The 15,312-nt window shown below is 42.3% G+C and overlaps 1 protein-coding gene across 12 annotated transcripts in view; it reads left to right on the top strand.

The window, feature by feature from the left end:
- The window catches only part of DOCK10 (dedicator of cytokinesis 10), a 206,564-nt gene extending 194,597 nt beyond the window's left edge, over positions 1-11,967 (top strand). For 9 of the 12 annotated variants that reach the window (XM_044241715.1, XM_044241716.1, XM_044241708.1 and 6 more), the window contains 7 exons: positions 999-1,145; positions 3,538-3,748; positions 4,887-5,077; positions 6,971-7,071; positions 7,189-7,327; positions 8,587-8,662; positions 11,204-11,967. In XM_044241715.1, coding sequence (XP_044097650.1) covers positions 999-1,145; positions 3,538-3,748; positions 4,887-5,077; positions 6,971-7,071; positions 7,189-7,327; positions 8,587-8,662; positions 11,204-11,265 — 927 coding nt within the window. In that variant the 3' untranslated portion in view covers positions 11,266-11,967. The remainder of the gene's footprint in view (positions 1-998; positions 1,146-3,537; positions 3,749-4,886; positions 5,078-6,970; positions 7,072-7,188; positions 7,328-8,586; positions 8,663-11,203) is intronic. The other 3 variants (XM_044241707.1, XM_044241706.1, XM_044241712.1) reach the window with 1 other exon arrangement.
- Positions 11,968-15,312: the final 3,345 nt, after the last annotated feature.

Raw genomic sequence — 15,312 nt, 5'->3', positions numbered from 1 at the left:
AAATGATAAAAACAAAGCACAGCTAAGACTTTTCTGATCTGCAGTATCTTCACTTGGCCCTCGAAAGCCGTTTCCATGAGGTAAATTCTGCAGTCAGGAGAAAACCGTATGCGCTGGGATTCTTAACTCCCAACTTTACCTAGTCTTCTGAGGTCACATGAGTCCCACAGGAAAGATGCACCTGTATCTATTCAAAAGGAAGGACTTATGAAGACTGCCTCACTGAGTGATCCTCAGATAATGAAATCCTACCTTCCCACAGTTTCAAATCAGACAACTATAATTAGTAGAGGCTAAAACGTACTTGCACCTATGGCATAAAAATGACGGCGTGGTTACTACTTTGAATCCCAATTCTAGCTTTGCAAGAATGTAAAAGATCTATTAGTAAAGTCAACTGAGTGATGAAATTGCGTAAGTTGCTTCGGGCCTCTGAAAACATATTACAGTCATTTTAAAAATAGCAATACTTGGGAGCATACCATATGTAATTTCTGTGATGACAACAATCCAAAGTATTTTGGCTTTGCATCTAACATGACATGGGACTCATATCAATGCATAGCTTTAGATACCGTTCCATGACATGCAGGGTTTCCTATGCTAGTTTCAAAGACGTGCAGAAGACCTTATTTAAAGAGGCCAAAAATTACTTCAGACTCTGTGTTCTACCCTAGGCTGCCACAAGAGGGCATTCTTCTCCCAAAATATATGCAAGCAGGGTTTGCCACTGATTTCTACAGGGAAAAACATGTGTAAGATTATCTCACAAGGGTCTTTAGCCTGTTCAGGAGTGTTTCATTAACGACTGATTCTAACATGATATTTTGTTTTCTTTACTTGACATATTCTGATTGTGAATTTTGTAGGGTGCTAATCAATGGCTTGGAAGGCAACGGAGGACTGGATGTATTGTTTAAGTAGAGTTTTTGTTTTGCTTGTGATTTGCGATTTGAGTTCCCTAAAAAAGTTGGTGGTTCATTATGTCTCTCCCTTAGGGCTTTTTTGAAGAGGAGGAAGGTAAAGAGTATATTTATAAAGAGCCTAAGCTGACAGGCCTCTCTGAGATCTCCCAAAGACTGCTGAAGCTCTACGCAGATAAATTCGGAGCAGACAATGTGAAGATAATCCAGGATTCCAATAAGGTAAAGGAAAGCCCGTATTCACGCAAGTGTGAGGAGTTGACTTAATTTTTCCTAACTGTAGTAGTTAAAGTTTTCATTTTCTGCCTGACTGTGCAAAGTAAACCACCTCAACTATTTTGGATGTTTTCCTCTTTTGTTTATCAACTGGTTGATCAGTGATTTCTTTTTTCTTTTGTCAATGTTATTCAAGTAACTTATAGGTCATCATAGAAACAATATACTAATCTCTGTACTTATGCCATAGGTTATTTGTTTGCATTTGTACAGCAATCTAAGGGTTAAAGTGATTGGGCCCAATGGTGGAGTTGGACGAAACAGCACAATGTATGTATTCAGTCATGGAGGTCTTTGGGAGTCATACCAATTTTGAAATCTGTCCTCTGTGACAGTGGCAGACTTGTATTAACCTGAGAACATTCATTTTACTTCCTCATGGCTGCATGAAGCAAGGGCTTACATACTCTGATTAGATTAGTCAAAATTGAATCTTCTAGTGTGCTTTCATTCATTTAGCCAACTTTTATCAAGCACCTACTACATGCCAGGCCCAAAACTAGAAGCTGGGACACATGGAGTCTCTTCCTTCCAGAGTTCACAGTTCATATGGGGTTAAGAAGAAAAGAATATATGCGAACAGTTAATTAAATAGAGCCAGTGAAGTACCACAAGAGACATGGTCCAAGTCACATGGAGAAAGCTCAGGGCTCCCTTAAAAGCTCATTCTTGGCTGGGCAGTGCTCCACAGAGGAAGAATGTTTGCTCTGGGAATTGCAGAGTGAGAAGGTGTCTGCTGGAAGCAAAGCGCATTCTAAGAAGCCCAGCACAGGCAATGCCAGAGAGGAATGAAAGCAAGACGTGTGTTTAGAGCCTGCCGGGTCTCAGAATCACAGGTTGGAGAGAAGAGCGTGGCAGAGGGAGGGAGCCAGAGAAGCTGGTGTGTGCCCAAATGTAGAGGCTGTTCCTGGGCCACAAAGGAAAAGGTCTTTTTGCGCCTCTCCTCTTTTGCACAGCTGGTATTTGGAGGGATCTGGGCCTGAGGCTACTGGATCCAGACTGAAGTTGTGACAATGGGCTCATCATTCTCTCCCTTAGCTGGAAAGGTACAATCCCCTTCGCTGTGAAGGTGGACAGAACTGGAACTACCCTCATGGTGGCTCTCTGAAATAGGGGGCATAGACAGAGTTTCTAGTGGGACAAGAAAAATGTCGAATTTGGTGTCAGACCACTGGAGTCTTCATTCCACGAGAACACCTCCTGTCAGCTAGTGACCCCTCTTGGAGAAACTAGGTGGCCACTCTGAATCTCCTTTTTTTTTTTTTTTTTAATCTGTAAAGTGGTTACAATTATACTCATTTTACAGTGTAATTTTTAGGAGCATTACAAATAAGTTCTCAAGCTTCCTCAAGTCTCTGGAATCAGATAGGCAGCAAGCGGTTAAACAGATGGAGAAAGCTGGAGGAAGTTGGAAAATTCTTCCAGAAATCATTAGGAAAGAGGATGAGACTCATCTCTTCCAACCTTGAAAAATAGCAAAAGCCATTCCCTGGCTGTTCCTGGGACCCCCCCAGCCTGCCTGCCTTGTTGTTTGAGAAGGCTAGTCACTGCAGCAGAGTCAGTAAATACATTATCTAGGATGATTTATTGCAGATAAGAGAGGGGAAAAAAACAGAGAAACTGAAAATAAAAATACTGGCACTCATGAAATAGGTGAATCAGTTAATCCCCTAAACAGATCAAGAACCTCCTTCCACATTACAATCCCAGAGCCCATGGCCCCACTCTAGGTATGTAGCTGAATCCTGGCGGGACCAAGAGATACAGTTCTACTCTCAAGAATCTCATATTCTAGGGGTACCTGGGTGGCTCAGAGGGTTAAAGCTTCTGCCTTTGACTCAGGTCATGATCCCAGGGTCCTGGGATCAAGCTCTGCATCGGGCTCCCTGCTCAGCGAGGAGCCTGCTTCCCTCTCTCTCTCTGTCTGCTTCTCTGCCTACTTGTGATCTCTGTCAAATAAATAAATAAAGTCTTTAAAAAAAAAAAAAAAAGCAAAGCTCATATTCTAGACAAAGGTAGGGGTATTTATTACAGAAGAGAAGGATCAAAGATTAAATTATATGCCCTAAGCAGGTACTTAGGTGTCCAAGAACCTCAGCTCCGTGGAGGGCTGGCTCCAACCCACCTCTGCCGCCCTCTGGACCACCGTCCAGCCAGTTCCCCTTCCTGTCGCTTCAGTTGGCCCAGCTCTGCAGCGATCCCATCGCCCATCTTTCCCCGCGGGGACAGGGACAGGCCCCTCCCTCGGGGGGGCCAGCGGTGGGAACGCAGAGCCTGCTGGCTTCCAGGAGCCCTTGGGGCTCACCACTCCTTCTTTTGCCATAATGTGTTAACCCAGGTAAACCCCAAGGATTTGGACCCCAAATATGCCTACATCCAGGTGACCTATGTCACGCCGTTCTTTGAGGAAAAGGAAATAGAGGACAGGAAGACGGACTTCGAGATGCACCACAACATCAACCGCTTCGTCTTCGAGACGCCGTTCACGCTGTCGGGCAAGAAGCACGGCGGCGTGGAGGAGCAGTGCAAGCGGCGCACGGTCCTCACCAGTAAGTGCGGCCGAGCCCAGCCTCTCTTGGCGGCTGCGTGGCTGTCGGGTGCTTCGGGCTTGCTGGCAAGGACCCGGGATGCGCTAAATGAGACGTGTGTGCCGGGAAGCACCCCTTTCCCCTGCTTGGGAAAGTCGACAAGGAGAGAAGTTCTCAGTAGAGCTACTTAATGCACCTCTTCCCTTGAGACGTTCCAGCCGTCAAGGTCATGGTGTGCGCATCCTGGGAGAGGCACTGGGAACTTCCCCCTGCCCTCGCCCTGAGCTTGCCCCCAGGGATTTCAGGGTTAGCAGCTCGCTGAAGTGTGTGCCTTGGGACCAAATTCCAAACCACTCTGGAATTCAGGCTTCTTATTTGTAAACTGAAGGCAAGGGATGACCTCCCCGGTTCCTCTCCGTCATCCTTTTACCTATTCGGTAAACATGTCATGAGGGCCTGCCAGGGGCTGGACACTCTCCTGGGAATTTAAATAAATGAACCCCGAGTCTTGCCCTCAATGTGTCCACGGTCTGGTAGGAGAAAACCAAGTAAAGCAAGAAATCCAGGTGAGCTTGGCCTGAGAAAGAAAAAGGGAAGGCACAGGAAATCTCCCTGGGCAGGGGGCAGCCTCCTAGGGCAGACCAAAGAGAAAGTTGAGCAAAGGTGTTCTGGAGGAATCTTGAGAGGCGAGCAGTCCTGGAGTACGCAATAGATACAATAGCAGTGTCCCAAATTATAGGAAACATTCATCTTCCGTAAACTTTTCCAGAACTTTTATCATCAAAAAATAAGAACAAAACTATTGTACTATATGCTACTGAGTACACATTTAAGCATTCTTTAGGGTGGTTTAGTATAGTTTTTATTTGAATTAGAAGTTTGGGGTGGGGTTCTGTTTCCAGACTCTAAAAGCCTAAACCCAGCCCACAGATGAGTAGTCGTGGGCTAGCGAAGTGTAGAAAAGCAAGTCAGGTGACAGCCGCTGGGCCCCAAGCTGAGATGTGAGACACCACAGTACACTGGAGGAAAAATAACTCACATACACAGAAACCATGCAGAGTGGAAGATGCTGTATGCAAAAAAAAAAAATTGTCTGGACCTACCGGGCGACCCCAGACTCACCTCAACCTTTACCTTCTCTTGCATGTCTTTTGTGCAGCGAGTCACTTGTTCCCATATGTGAAGAAGAGAATACAAGTCATCAGCCAGTCGAGCACAGAACTGAATCCTATCGAAGTGGCGATTGATGAGATGTCCAAGAAGGTTTCTGAGCTTAACCAGCTTTGCACGATGGAGGACGTAGACATGATCCGACTGCAGCTCAAAGTCCAAGGAAGCGTCAGCGTGAAGGTAGGCGCTCTCGGAGCGGAAAAGCTCTTGTTATAACGTGAAGCCTGGTATAAAACACCCTAGAAATTCTTTACAAAAGGGCTAAGAGAGACTTTTTTCTGTATGATACCATCCAGCAACTTTATCTGAGTCTTTCAAATTTTGTTTTGCTGTAAGTACACATGGATGGTGCTAAACACCAGGAGATAAACCTTTTTTTTTTTTTTTTTATTTTAGCCTAAATAAGATTTCTTCATCCTCAATCCTCCTTTCCCATCTTCTCTGGTAAACTATGTTCTATATTCTAAAATCTAACCAGTGGATTAATTAATGAATAATAAATGTGGCTTTCTCATAAGTATCTGTAAGTAAGAGCCTTACGAAAGTGTTCCCAAACAAAATTCTTAAGAGTATTAGTTCATAAGATGCGTGTCAGTATTTATCTGACTGTCAGAGGCCTGAGAAGCAGCAGATGGCCTGCTCACAGTGGGGGATTAAAGAATATATAACAAGCAGACTGTTTGCAAAAGCATAAGCAGTATTTAGGAAGATCAACAAGGTGGGCGCAGGTCCTAGCTAGAACGTTACCCCCTAGATCTGAAGACAAGGGGAGAGAAGAGTGAATGGGAGCAGAGACAGAGCTGGGAGAGCCAGCTGGTGAGACAGACAGACAGCTGCCTCTGCTAGAGAGAAGACCACAAGGAGGAAACCCTGGGTCCCAAAACACCCTGACCAGCTGGGACTAGGGAGAGACAAGCAAGGCACTCACCTTGGCCACAGAATTTAAATAGGCATCAAAACACTCAGTACCCACGATAAAATAATATTAATGCAGCTTTTTTAAAATAAAAAATGTCAAAAATTTATAATGAACCAAGTGTTCACATTGTAAATAAAGCAGGCCAGTAAGCATGCCCTGTGCAACTATGATGGAGCCCAAGGCAAAATCAGCAATACAGATCCTGATGATCTGCTCTCCGCTTCTGCATCTACCTCTTGTCTGGGTCCCCCTTGCTGACTCAACATAGCAATAATAATAAATCTTTTAAAGCCAGAAGGCAGAATACCCATTGCTATACTCCAAACGGAACAACTTCCCTCAACACATAGATGTGTCGAGGAAAGTGAGCATTGGATTTGGAGAAGCAAAGGAGAGAATCCATAACGTTTACTCATTCTGCCATGCAGGCAATCCCTCCCCCATAAGGGCCTTTGAAGACAACTCGAATACAGTGTTAGCTTCCTTCTTCTGTGACCGTGTTCCTTCCAAGCGCTACAGTCACAGCAAAAGGCTACAAACACTAAAGAATATGGACTCCTTCACGAGTGTGAGCCTACTCATGTGTGTGCGCGTGAAGGGGACCTGGCATTGCGCATTCACTCAGCAAATCTGATAAATGCTTCCTCCGGCCAGTATCTAGGCCAGACTGTCAAGTGGAATACAGTCAAACAGCGTTTCCCAGGACGGCACATACACCACCACCGTGGAATGTCGCTTGTTAATAGTTCGGTGTTTAATGTGAACAGAAAAAAAAAATAAGTAGGACATCAAACATTTGATTTCACAGATGTTAAAATTAAGTGGATTTAAAGTAAGGAAAAATGAGTCGCGTTTTCAAAGATAGTGAGAAAATAACGGTGCAAGCCGAGTGCAGATATGACAAAAATGGGAAACGATGGGCAAGTGACAGTTTGCAAAGGGTGGCCATGGAGTGCAGCGCTCAGATTCATCCTTCAGGAACTTACTACTGAGTTAGAGGACAGCAGATGAGACAGGTAGTGCATCATTAGGTCACCAGGCTCTGTGAGAGGATTGGGGTCTGCGTGGTTGGTTCTCCTCCTTCCAGCGGTGGAGAAGGCCCCATCCAAGGAAGAGATGGGATGGTCCTCAGCCAAGTCTCTTCTCCCCAACAGGTTAATGCTGGGCCTATGGCCTATGCCCGAGCTTTTCTTGAAGAAACCAATGCAAAGAGATACCCTGACAACCAAGTAAAACTTTTGAAGGAAATCTTCAGGTAAGCTTTTCTGTGTTGGAATGTACCTCCTCCAGGTAGCAGAGTCTCTCAGCAGCTTGACTCGGAGCTGCCACTTTCTACGGCTAATTGGTCATTTGCTTTTTGCTGTCACTAAAGGCAATTTGCAGATGCATGTGGGCAAGCCCTTGATGTGAACGAGCGGCTCATCAAGGAGGACCAGCTGGAGTACCAGGAGGAACTGAGGTCCCATTATAAGGACATGCTTAGTGAACTCTCAGCAATCATGAACGAGCAGGTAAGACTTGGCTTGAGGTGGTCCAAGCTGCTGCGTTATAGAAACTGTCCCTAGTGCCAGAAGGACTGTAAATGTCCCTTTTCTTACATGAACAGCATGAGCACAGAGGTTCTCACTCCTCCATGTCCAAGATTCTTTGCCTCTCAAAGTAGAGATAAGGTTAGGGGAGAAAAAGTCTATGGGGGCGGGAGGGGGAGATGAGAACCCAGGTAATTTCCAAAGTTTCAGGTATGTTTATCCAAACTCTATGCAAAGTTGGCTTTCTAAAATAGATGGAACCTTTTAGACACCAAGGAGCACAGGATGACATTCCGCTAGGTTTGCTGTCACTCCTGTCACCCCAATATACACCTCCGCAACGCCCAGGTTGTGAGGTGGAGTTCTACAGTTCTGCCACCAGGGGTCTCTGCACCATACTCGACAAGAACCCTAGGTCTAAGGTCAAGGCTTTGTAAGGCTCTGCACTTAAGAGGCTGGGAATTCCTGAAGATGTGCAAATTGGGTAAAACTTAATCCTCTGCCCCACCAGCAGGCCATCCACATCTAGCATGTTCCATAAGGGTATGCACAAAATCTGGATATTCATTAATCACAATACTTTTTGAGGTGCAGAAATCAAGCAGAAAAGCCAAGGGCCACTCTTTGACTTTCCAGCATCCATCAACTCCCACACCTGGACATCCCAACCTGGACATCTTACTACTCACGGTCTTCTCCAGGAGTTTGATGTGCTCTTTACAGAATAACTGAGCAGGAGAATTTGAATAATCTCCTAACAGTGCCTCATGCACAGCAGTCACTCATTAAAGATTAGTTCCCCTTCTTTTCTTTAAATGGCCTGGCACTATCAACACTATTCACAAAGCATGAAATGTATCTCATGCATGTTTTCTTCCCAGTGCATTTCTCATTGTTTCTTTTGTCTTCTTTTCCGTCCCATTTTAAACTCTCCAAAGTAGTAAGGGGAAGAAACTGGTAAACTGATTTATGTTGGAGATCATTAATCTCCCTGGATAGGATTCCTCAGTGAGGGATTATTGTTAGTGGTTTGGGATTTTGAAGGGGCGATGGGAATTAAAAACTCAAGAGAGATGCCTCGGTTGCGTGGGGGCCATCATAGATCTGAGAGTGAAACAAGAGCGAGCAGTGGACCTTAAAACTGGAAAAGGTAGTGAAGAAATGTTTGTTTCCAACTATAAATTACGTCTGACCTTGAAACTTCGGGCAAAAAAATACTTTTCTCTTTTTTTTCCTGGCAGCTCTGTCGCGGTCCGTGTCTGTACAGCTTCTGTTCCTCTGTGTCTAGTATTTCCCTCAGTACTATAAGCAAAAGTGGTATGTTTTTCTTTCCTTATGTCTACACTGTCCTTTGTGGCCTTCTGGTCTGCCTATCTCTTCCTAGTTGTTCATATTCCACAGACACCTCCACGGTGGCTAGTGTTGTGTGAGTGTTTGTTTAATTAGAACAATTTTATTTCCATTTTGAGATAGACTGATACAAAAAAAAAAAGCTTGTTGATTAAAGTTAAAAGCTTATCTTTTATTTATTTTTTTTAAGTAGGCTCCATGCCCAACATGGGGCTTTAACTCACAACCTTGTGATTGAGAGTTCCATGCTCTACCAACTGAGCCAGTGAGACACCCCAACAACTTAGCTTTTAAAAAGAAAATTCATACTCAGCCAATTTGTAAAATATATTTGAGGTCAGTTGTATCTGAAACAAAGATTCAGTATACCTCAAATTACAACAACAACAACAAAAAACAACAACAACAACAAAAATCTTCTGCACAAATATAAGAACCAGCAGATTAAGAGGAGAGAAAAATAGTTCTTTTACAGGATACCTTAACTAAAAGAAGCAAAGTTTAAGTTTGTGCTTCCTTGAAGTTGATTCAAAGAAAAGAAGTGTATGGATTGCACAGATCTTATTATTCAGTAAAAGAAACAGATCTGTTGGCAGGAAAGATAAACTTTCCCCTGGTCCTGGGGATTTGTCACATTGGTATTTATATATGGGACAATGACAACAACGTACGTTACCTTCAAAAAAAGTTTTCCTTAAAAATGATCTACTCTATTATATGGGTTTTCCATATTTCCACCTTAGATTAAAATGAGGACAAAGTATTAACTTCTAACTCTGTAAAAGAGATTCTAGAAGAGAAACTAGTTAATAATCATCAATCATAAGTATAAATTATCCATAGCAAAACTATAAGATATCTAAGTGAAATTAGCTATTTTCATGGCAATCATCAAATAAATGTTATTCATTGGTTGTAATGAACAATTTCCTAAAATCAGAAAGAGCTAGCCAATGATTAAGATCTATAAAGTCCCTAGTATTTTAAAACATGGGTGTTGTCTCAGTTCAGATTTACAACAACAACAACAACAACAAATTGTTCACTTCTTTTCTTAGTTTTTTAAATGAAAAAGCATCTGGCCGTAATAATTGAATTCAAACTCTAGTGGAGGGAAGGGTTGTCTAATATTAGCATGATCTTGTAATGCATTAATTCATTCACATACCTTTATACTTATGACATGTTCTGGAAGAAAATTACATATATAGTTACAGTGAAGAGAGAAATTCTATTGAACTTTTAAAAATATAAATAGTGTTAGAATAGATACACATAGAAAGAAAGAAAAATAGCAATGGAATTAATTATGCAGTTGACTCCAAGAGTGCCCAGAAAAGTCCTAGCTAAAAGGGTATCCTGAAGCCACCTACTTAGTGAAAGAAACTTCAGTATAAGAGAGGAGATGGACTAGGATAAAGCGGATGCTAGCGTGTAAAATGGAGATATTGGGATGAAGCAGTTCGGGTTGCTAAAGTGACAGGCAGACAACAACTACCTTTATAGGCAGCCAGAATGCCACTCTATTTTATAAGTAGCCAAAAAACATAAAACCTCCTTTGATGGAGGCCAAAGTGATACATGTAAGTAACTGGAAGAAACATAAATATAAGACGCTCATTTGGAGTCCGTTTCAGCACTGATGGTGATAGCATTGTGAAATCAACAGCCGTAATGAATCTCAAATATAAAATACAGAGAAAGGAACGGGTCCACTCTGTTATGGTGCCAAGCAGGCAAGATGCAAAGGCATGTTGCTTCGGGAGTGTCAGATACTCTATGGACACTTTATTTCCCAAATTATTTAAGCAGAACTTGTGGCATCTATCATAAGGAGGATTTATGGGCAGTCTCGGATACCCAGATGCTTCGTGCTCTGTGCAGGTTGAAGTGTTAACCTGTCTTGGAGGGTTAAAGAGGGTTAAAGCTAAACCACAGTAATATGTCAACTAAGTGGAAAAATCTTTTGAAATATCCATTAAGTCTCTCCCTTTTAGAGGTGCCTATGGTTTCTACTGTAGTTATCATATTTACATATCATTATTTGCACAGATTTGACAGGAAGTTATTACTTAGGCACGTTAATATTATTTTCAAAGTAAAATGAAAGCAAGGTGTATTTTTTTCTTATATTTCCATTAATGCAAACATTTAAATGAGCTTTTGGGTGTTTCCCCTTTTTGGTATTTTGACAGTATAAATTGTAAACTTTTAGAATAAAATGAAATTCTGGAAGTACTCAGATACGATCCTAAAGTCATTATTTATAAATTTATCTCTGATAGTCAAAGAGTATTGTGAAGCTATTTTAAATCTTGCCAAAATGCTTCTGACATGGGCTTGCAAAAACTTCCAGAACTATTCTGATAAGCTCATTTTCAACAACTCACAGCGGTCCTTATGGGGGTGGGGGAGAAGCACTGTTCTGGGTTTTAATTTTGTGCCAATATTAACACGAACCTCTCTATTTTCCTTTTGATTTGCCGTGTTGCATTTCATCCTGTCAAGATTACATACAGGGACGACCTGTCAAAGCGCGGAGCGGAGCGAACCTGCCCTCTGGTAATTAGCAGGGCCGCCCTGGCTGTGCCCACCGTCTCCATCTCAGCCAGTGAGGAAGCTTGAGTGGAGGTCTGCTGCATCAGACACACCTCTGAGGGAACCCCCTGAATTTGCAGCTCATCTCGGGGAAGAGAGAGATTTAATTTATTTGAAGTTTTTATAGTGTTAATAATTTTTTTTTTTTTTTACCTTGCTAGCTTGAAAATTTTGCCCGCCTCCGGTTTTGCACATTTCTTATGATTTGTTTGTTTTTTCTTTTTCCTTGAGCAACGTTGATCAAGCCAAGCTGAACATTTGCCATGAAATTGCAATGAATGTGTAGCTCAAAAGCAAACCTAAGTTTGCTGTCAGTTATAATGTGTTCAATACCAAGTCCTAGTACACATATTTTAAAGGTCAAAGTGAATGTTTTTGTAACATTTAAGCACATTTCAAATGTAAATAGAAGATTGTAAGATATATGGTTTTTACCAAATTTAAAAGAACCTTTTTAGTTAATACTTATGACAGTGCTAAAATTGTATGAATAACATTTCAGATACCATTATATTAAAATATTTGTGTATGTGTACAAAAGTGTTGATAAATACTAACCTTTAAAGTTTGTGAAGTTCCTTTATTTGTAATATATGTGCTCTTAAAAGCAATGGGATGTGAAATTATGTAAGTATTTTGTTGTTAATAGAAATAAAAAATACAGTTACTTTGCATTTGGTTCCCTCTTGAAGAGTGGGTGAGTCCCTACTAAAAGTGTTTCATCGGACTGGACATCTGCTGAATGCAATCCCACACTCACTACGTATGGTGCCTCCTTAAGAGGTTAGGGAAAGGACTCCACACTCAGCCAGGCTGTTACTCCAAAGATCAAATCGACATGCCAGAGGTTTCCAAATCTACATTAATAGGATGATTGGGGAAGATAGAATTAATCAGAATCTTGAGGGCTGTGGTATTTAATAGGGCTCTTCACAAATAGTCCATATAAACTTGCGGTGGGATAGCATGTTCCTGCCTCTTTTGAAGTTAGAGTTGGCCATGTCACTTGCTTTTGAAATGTAAGCAGAAGTGACGTGTCATTTTCAGGCCAGTGAGTAGTTCTGCCCAATCCCCTCACTGAAGCCCTCACATGGAAATGAGGCCTCTATCAGCCTGAGTCCCCAAGTGACCACAACGAGCATACACACACACACACACACACCACAACTACCACCACTCCCCACCAACCTTGTCAAATTTACAGTCTGAGTCAGCAGCACATTTGGTTGTATTAAGGTCCCAAGATTCAGGGATTGTTTGTTACCACAGCATTATGAGCTCATCCTGGATGAATTGTGACTGATGCTCAACCGTGTTTGGGAACCACTAACACATTCCACCTCCTCCTCCAGCCAGCTCTCTCCCCCAAGCAACACCAGCAGCAGTGCAGCTGAACTAAGCTGCCTCCAGATGCAGAAGGCAAGCTCAGGATGAGCATTTTACATTCACCCCCGGCAGCCATTCCAAAGGTCCGGCCTCCAGTTAGGAGACTTTGGCTGAGTTCATCTTTCTCCTTCAAAAGTCCATTGGCCACTATCCACAGAGGACCACAAAGGAGGGTAGAGCTTAGAAGACATATTTAAATACTGTGAACACAGAAGTGATAAAATCGTATTTGAGATGAAAACTCTGATCACTCAAGATTCAAGTAACTGCTCTTTTCTCAAAAAGAATGCATTGCTTTGTCTTAAAAATAAATAAATAAAGCCCTGTGATGAGATGACCTCTGATTCAAAGTAACACTCCCTGCTTCATTCTGATTCTAACTTTCTGGGTATTTGTCTGGCGGGATAGAATCTTGGTCATCTCATCTAACTTCCTCATCATTACTATACCAAGAACCCAGGAAGACTCTTCCCCTGCTACTGTTCCCACCCAGTTTCCACTTTTAGTCTCAAGACCTTAAGCCCATCCCAACCCACCCATCCCCCTGCCCCATCCCATCCCAAGACACCCATCCCCCTGCCCCAAGGACACTGTCAGCTACCTGTCCAAATCTGAAAATACAATCTATAAGGAAGTAATCGTAAATAATGGGTCTTTGGGCCACCTAGTGACTAAGTCCACTTAGAGTCCAACTCTTGATTTTTATTCAGGTCATGATCTTGGGGTCCAGGGATCGAGCCCCCTGACAGGCTCCGATGGAGTCTGCTTGAAGATCCTCTCCCTGTACATCTGCCCCTCCTCCCTTATGCTTGTATACACACTTTCTCTCTCTAAAATAAATATTTTTTAAAAATAGATATTTTTACTTTTGTTAAATGCCCAATATTCTATTCACAAGGAGCAGTATGTTCAATGACTTCATTGTGGTTTTCTCCAAGTGGTTCCTAGATCAAGTCATTGAAGTTTTTTGTTGTTGTTGTTGTTTTTGTTTTTAACAGAGAATGCGAGAGGGAGAGAGAGAAGCACACTCTCCACTGGGCAGGGAACCCAATCTGGGGCTCGATCCCAGGACCCCAAGATCATGACCTGAGCCGAAAGCAGACACTCAACCAACTGGGACACCTAGGTGCCCCATATAGCAATAGCCTAGACACAATTGCTCTAGGGACAATGAGCTGAAACCACTCTGCCTTAACAGCATCAAAACTCACCCTGCACAGTCCCAGAACCTTGTATTCCTGACTTCTTTAGACCAGATGCATCAAAAACTGGCTTCTCGGAGACTGAAGCCAGCACATCCTTATTTTTTTTTTAAGATTTTATTTATTTATTTGACAGACAGAGATTACAAGTAGGCAGAGAAGCAGAGAGAGAGAGAGGGAGGGAAGCAGGCTCCCTGCTGAGCAGAGAGCCCGATGTGGGGCTCGAACCCAGGACCCTGAGACCATGACCTGAGCCGAAGGCAGAGGCTTTAACCCACTGAGCCACCCAGGTGCCCCAAGCACATCCATATTTTATCTGTAACACACAATGTCTTTAGGTTTTTGCAATTAGATATCAACACTTAAATACTCAAAGACAGATAAAATTCCAGCTTCTAAACATATGTTAAGAAATCAGGCTCTATGGCAATGCTGGATTCAATTCCCACATGACAACAATCAGTTAAAACTGAGGTACTGTTGACCCTTTACATGTGCCTTCCAGCTTGCCAGAGTTGGCACCAGGTCCTAACTGACTTACGCCTGATCAACCCTCTTACTATTTCCTGCCTAGACCTAGGCACATGCAGACCTCTGTTCAGATAAGCTTTTTATATGTAAGCATAGTGATCACTAGATGTGGACAGTAGATCATCTGTTTAAGAACTGGGCAGGACACAAGTTAAAAGGCATATTTCTGAGCTCTATCAACCTTCTGAAATAGAAGCCCCTAGGAGCCATACCCAGCTCCACATGATTCTTAGGCACACCAGGGATAAAAATTCCACTGAGTCCTCTAATTAACTACCCCTAAAAATGTACTTTGCAGAAGATAATGCCTTGTATACCAGTGACCTGATTTTCAGTTGCCAAGACAGTGAATTCTTATTTTATATTCTTTTTATCTTTGTATAACTTCTCTCAAAGCAATCTACAGCATTTTACCCAAATTAATAACTCCTCAAAATAAGCTCAGTAAAGAAAAAAATGATAGTAAATTTCACAGTTCTACAAATGGAAATGGAAAGAGTAAAAATAAGACGAGTGGGATCATTTTCATTATTTACCCTGGAAAGTATCCAACACAGAATATGTGGAGGTAGTGCTTGGGCTCAGTCCTGGCTCTGTCCACCATCCATTCATCATCTCACTCAGTAGCTACTTCTCTTCCCATTCTCATTTGAAAGTGCAAAATGCCCAGCCTGTTAAAAAAAATTAACATGTCCATGAATTTTTGGTAATAATTACCTTACAAACAAGTGTCCGTTATCCAAACCCACACAGTATGTCCCTATTTTAACTGTGTTCTCATTAATTTAGAGACCAATATAAATGGATCAATTAGCCTGTTTCCTTCAGAATGACACACTGTTTTCTGAAAAATGGAGAACAAGTTATAGGGAAGTATCAACTTTCAGAACCCTAAACGCT

The sequence above is a fragment of the Neovison vison genome, chromosome 3 (genome assembly GCF_020171115.1).
Source record: "Neovison vison isolate M4711 chromosome 3, ASM_NN_V1, whole genome shotgun sequence".
Classification (NCBI taxonomy): domain Eukaryota; kingdom Metazoa; phylum Chordata; class Mammalia; order Carnivora; family Mustelidae; genus Neogale; species Neogale vison.
Note: the sequence above shows the minus strand (reverse complement) of the source record. Positions and strands in the feature narration are given on the sequence as shown.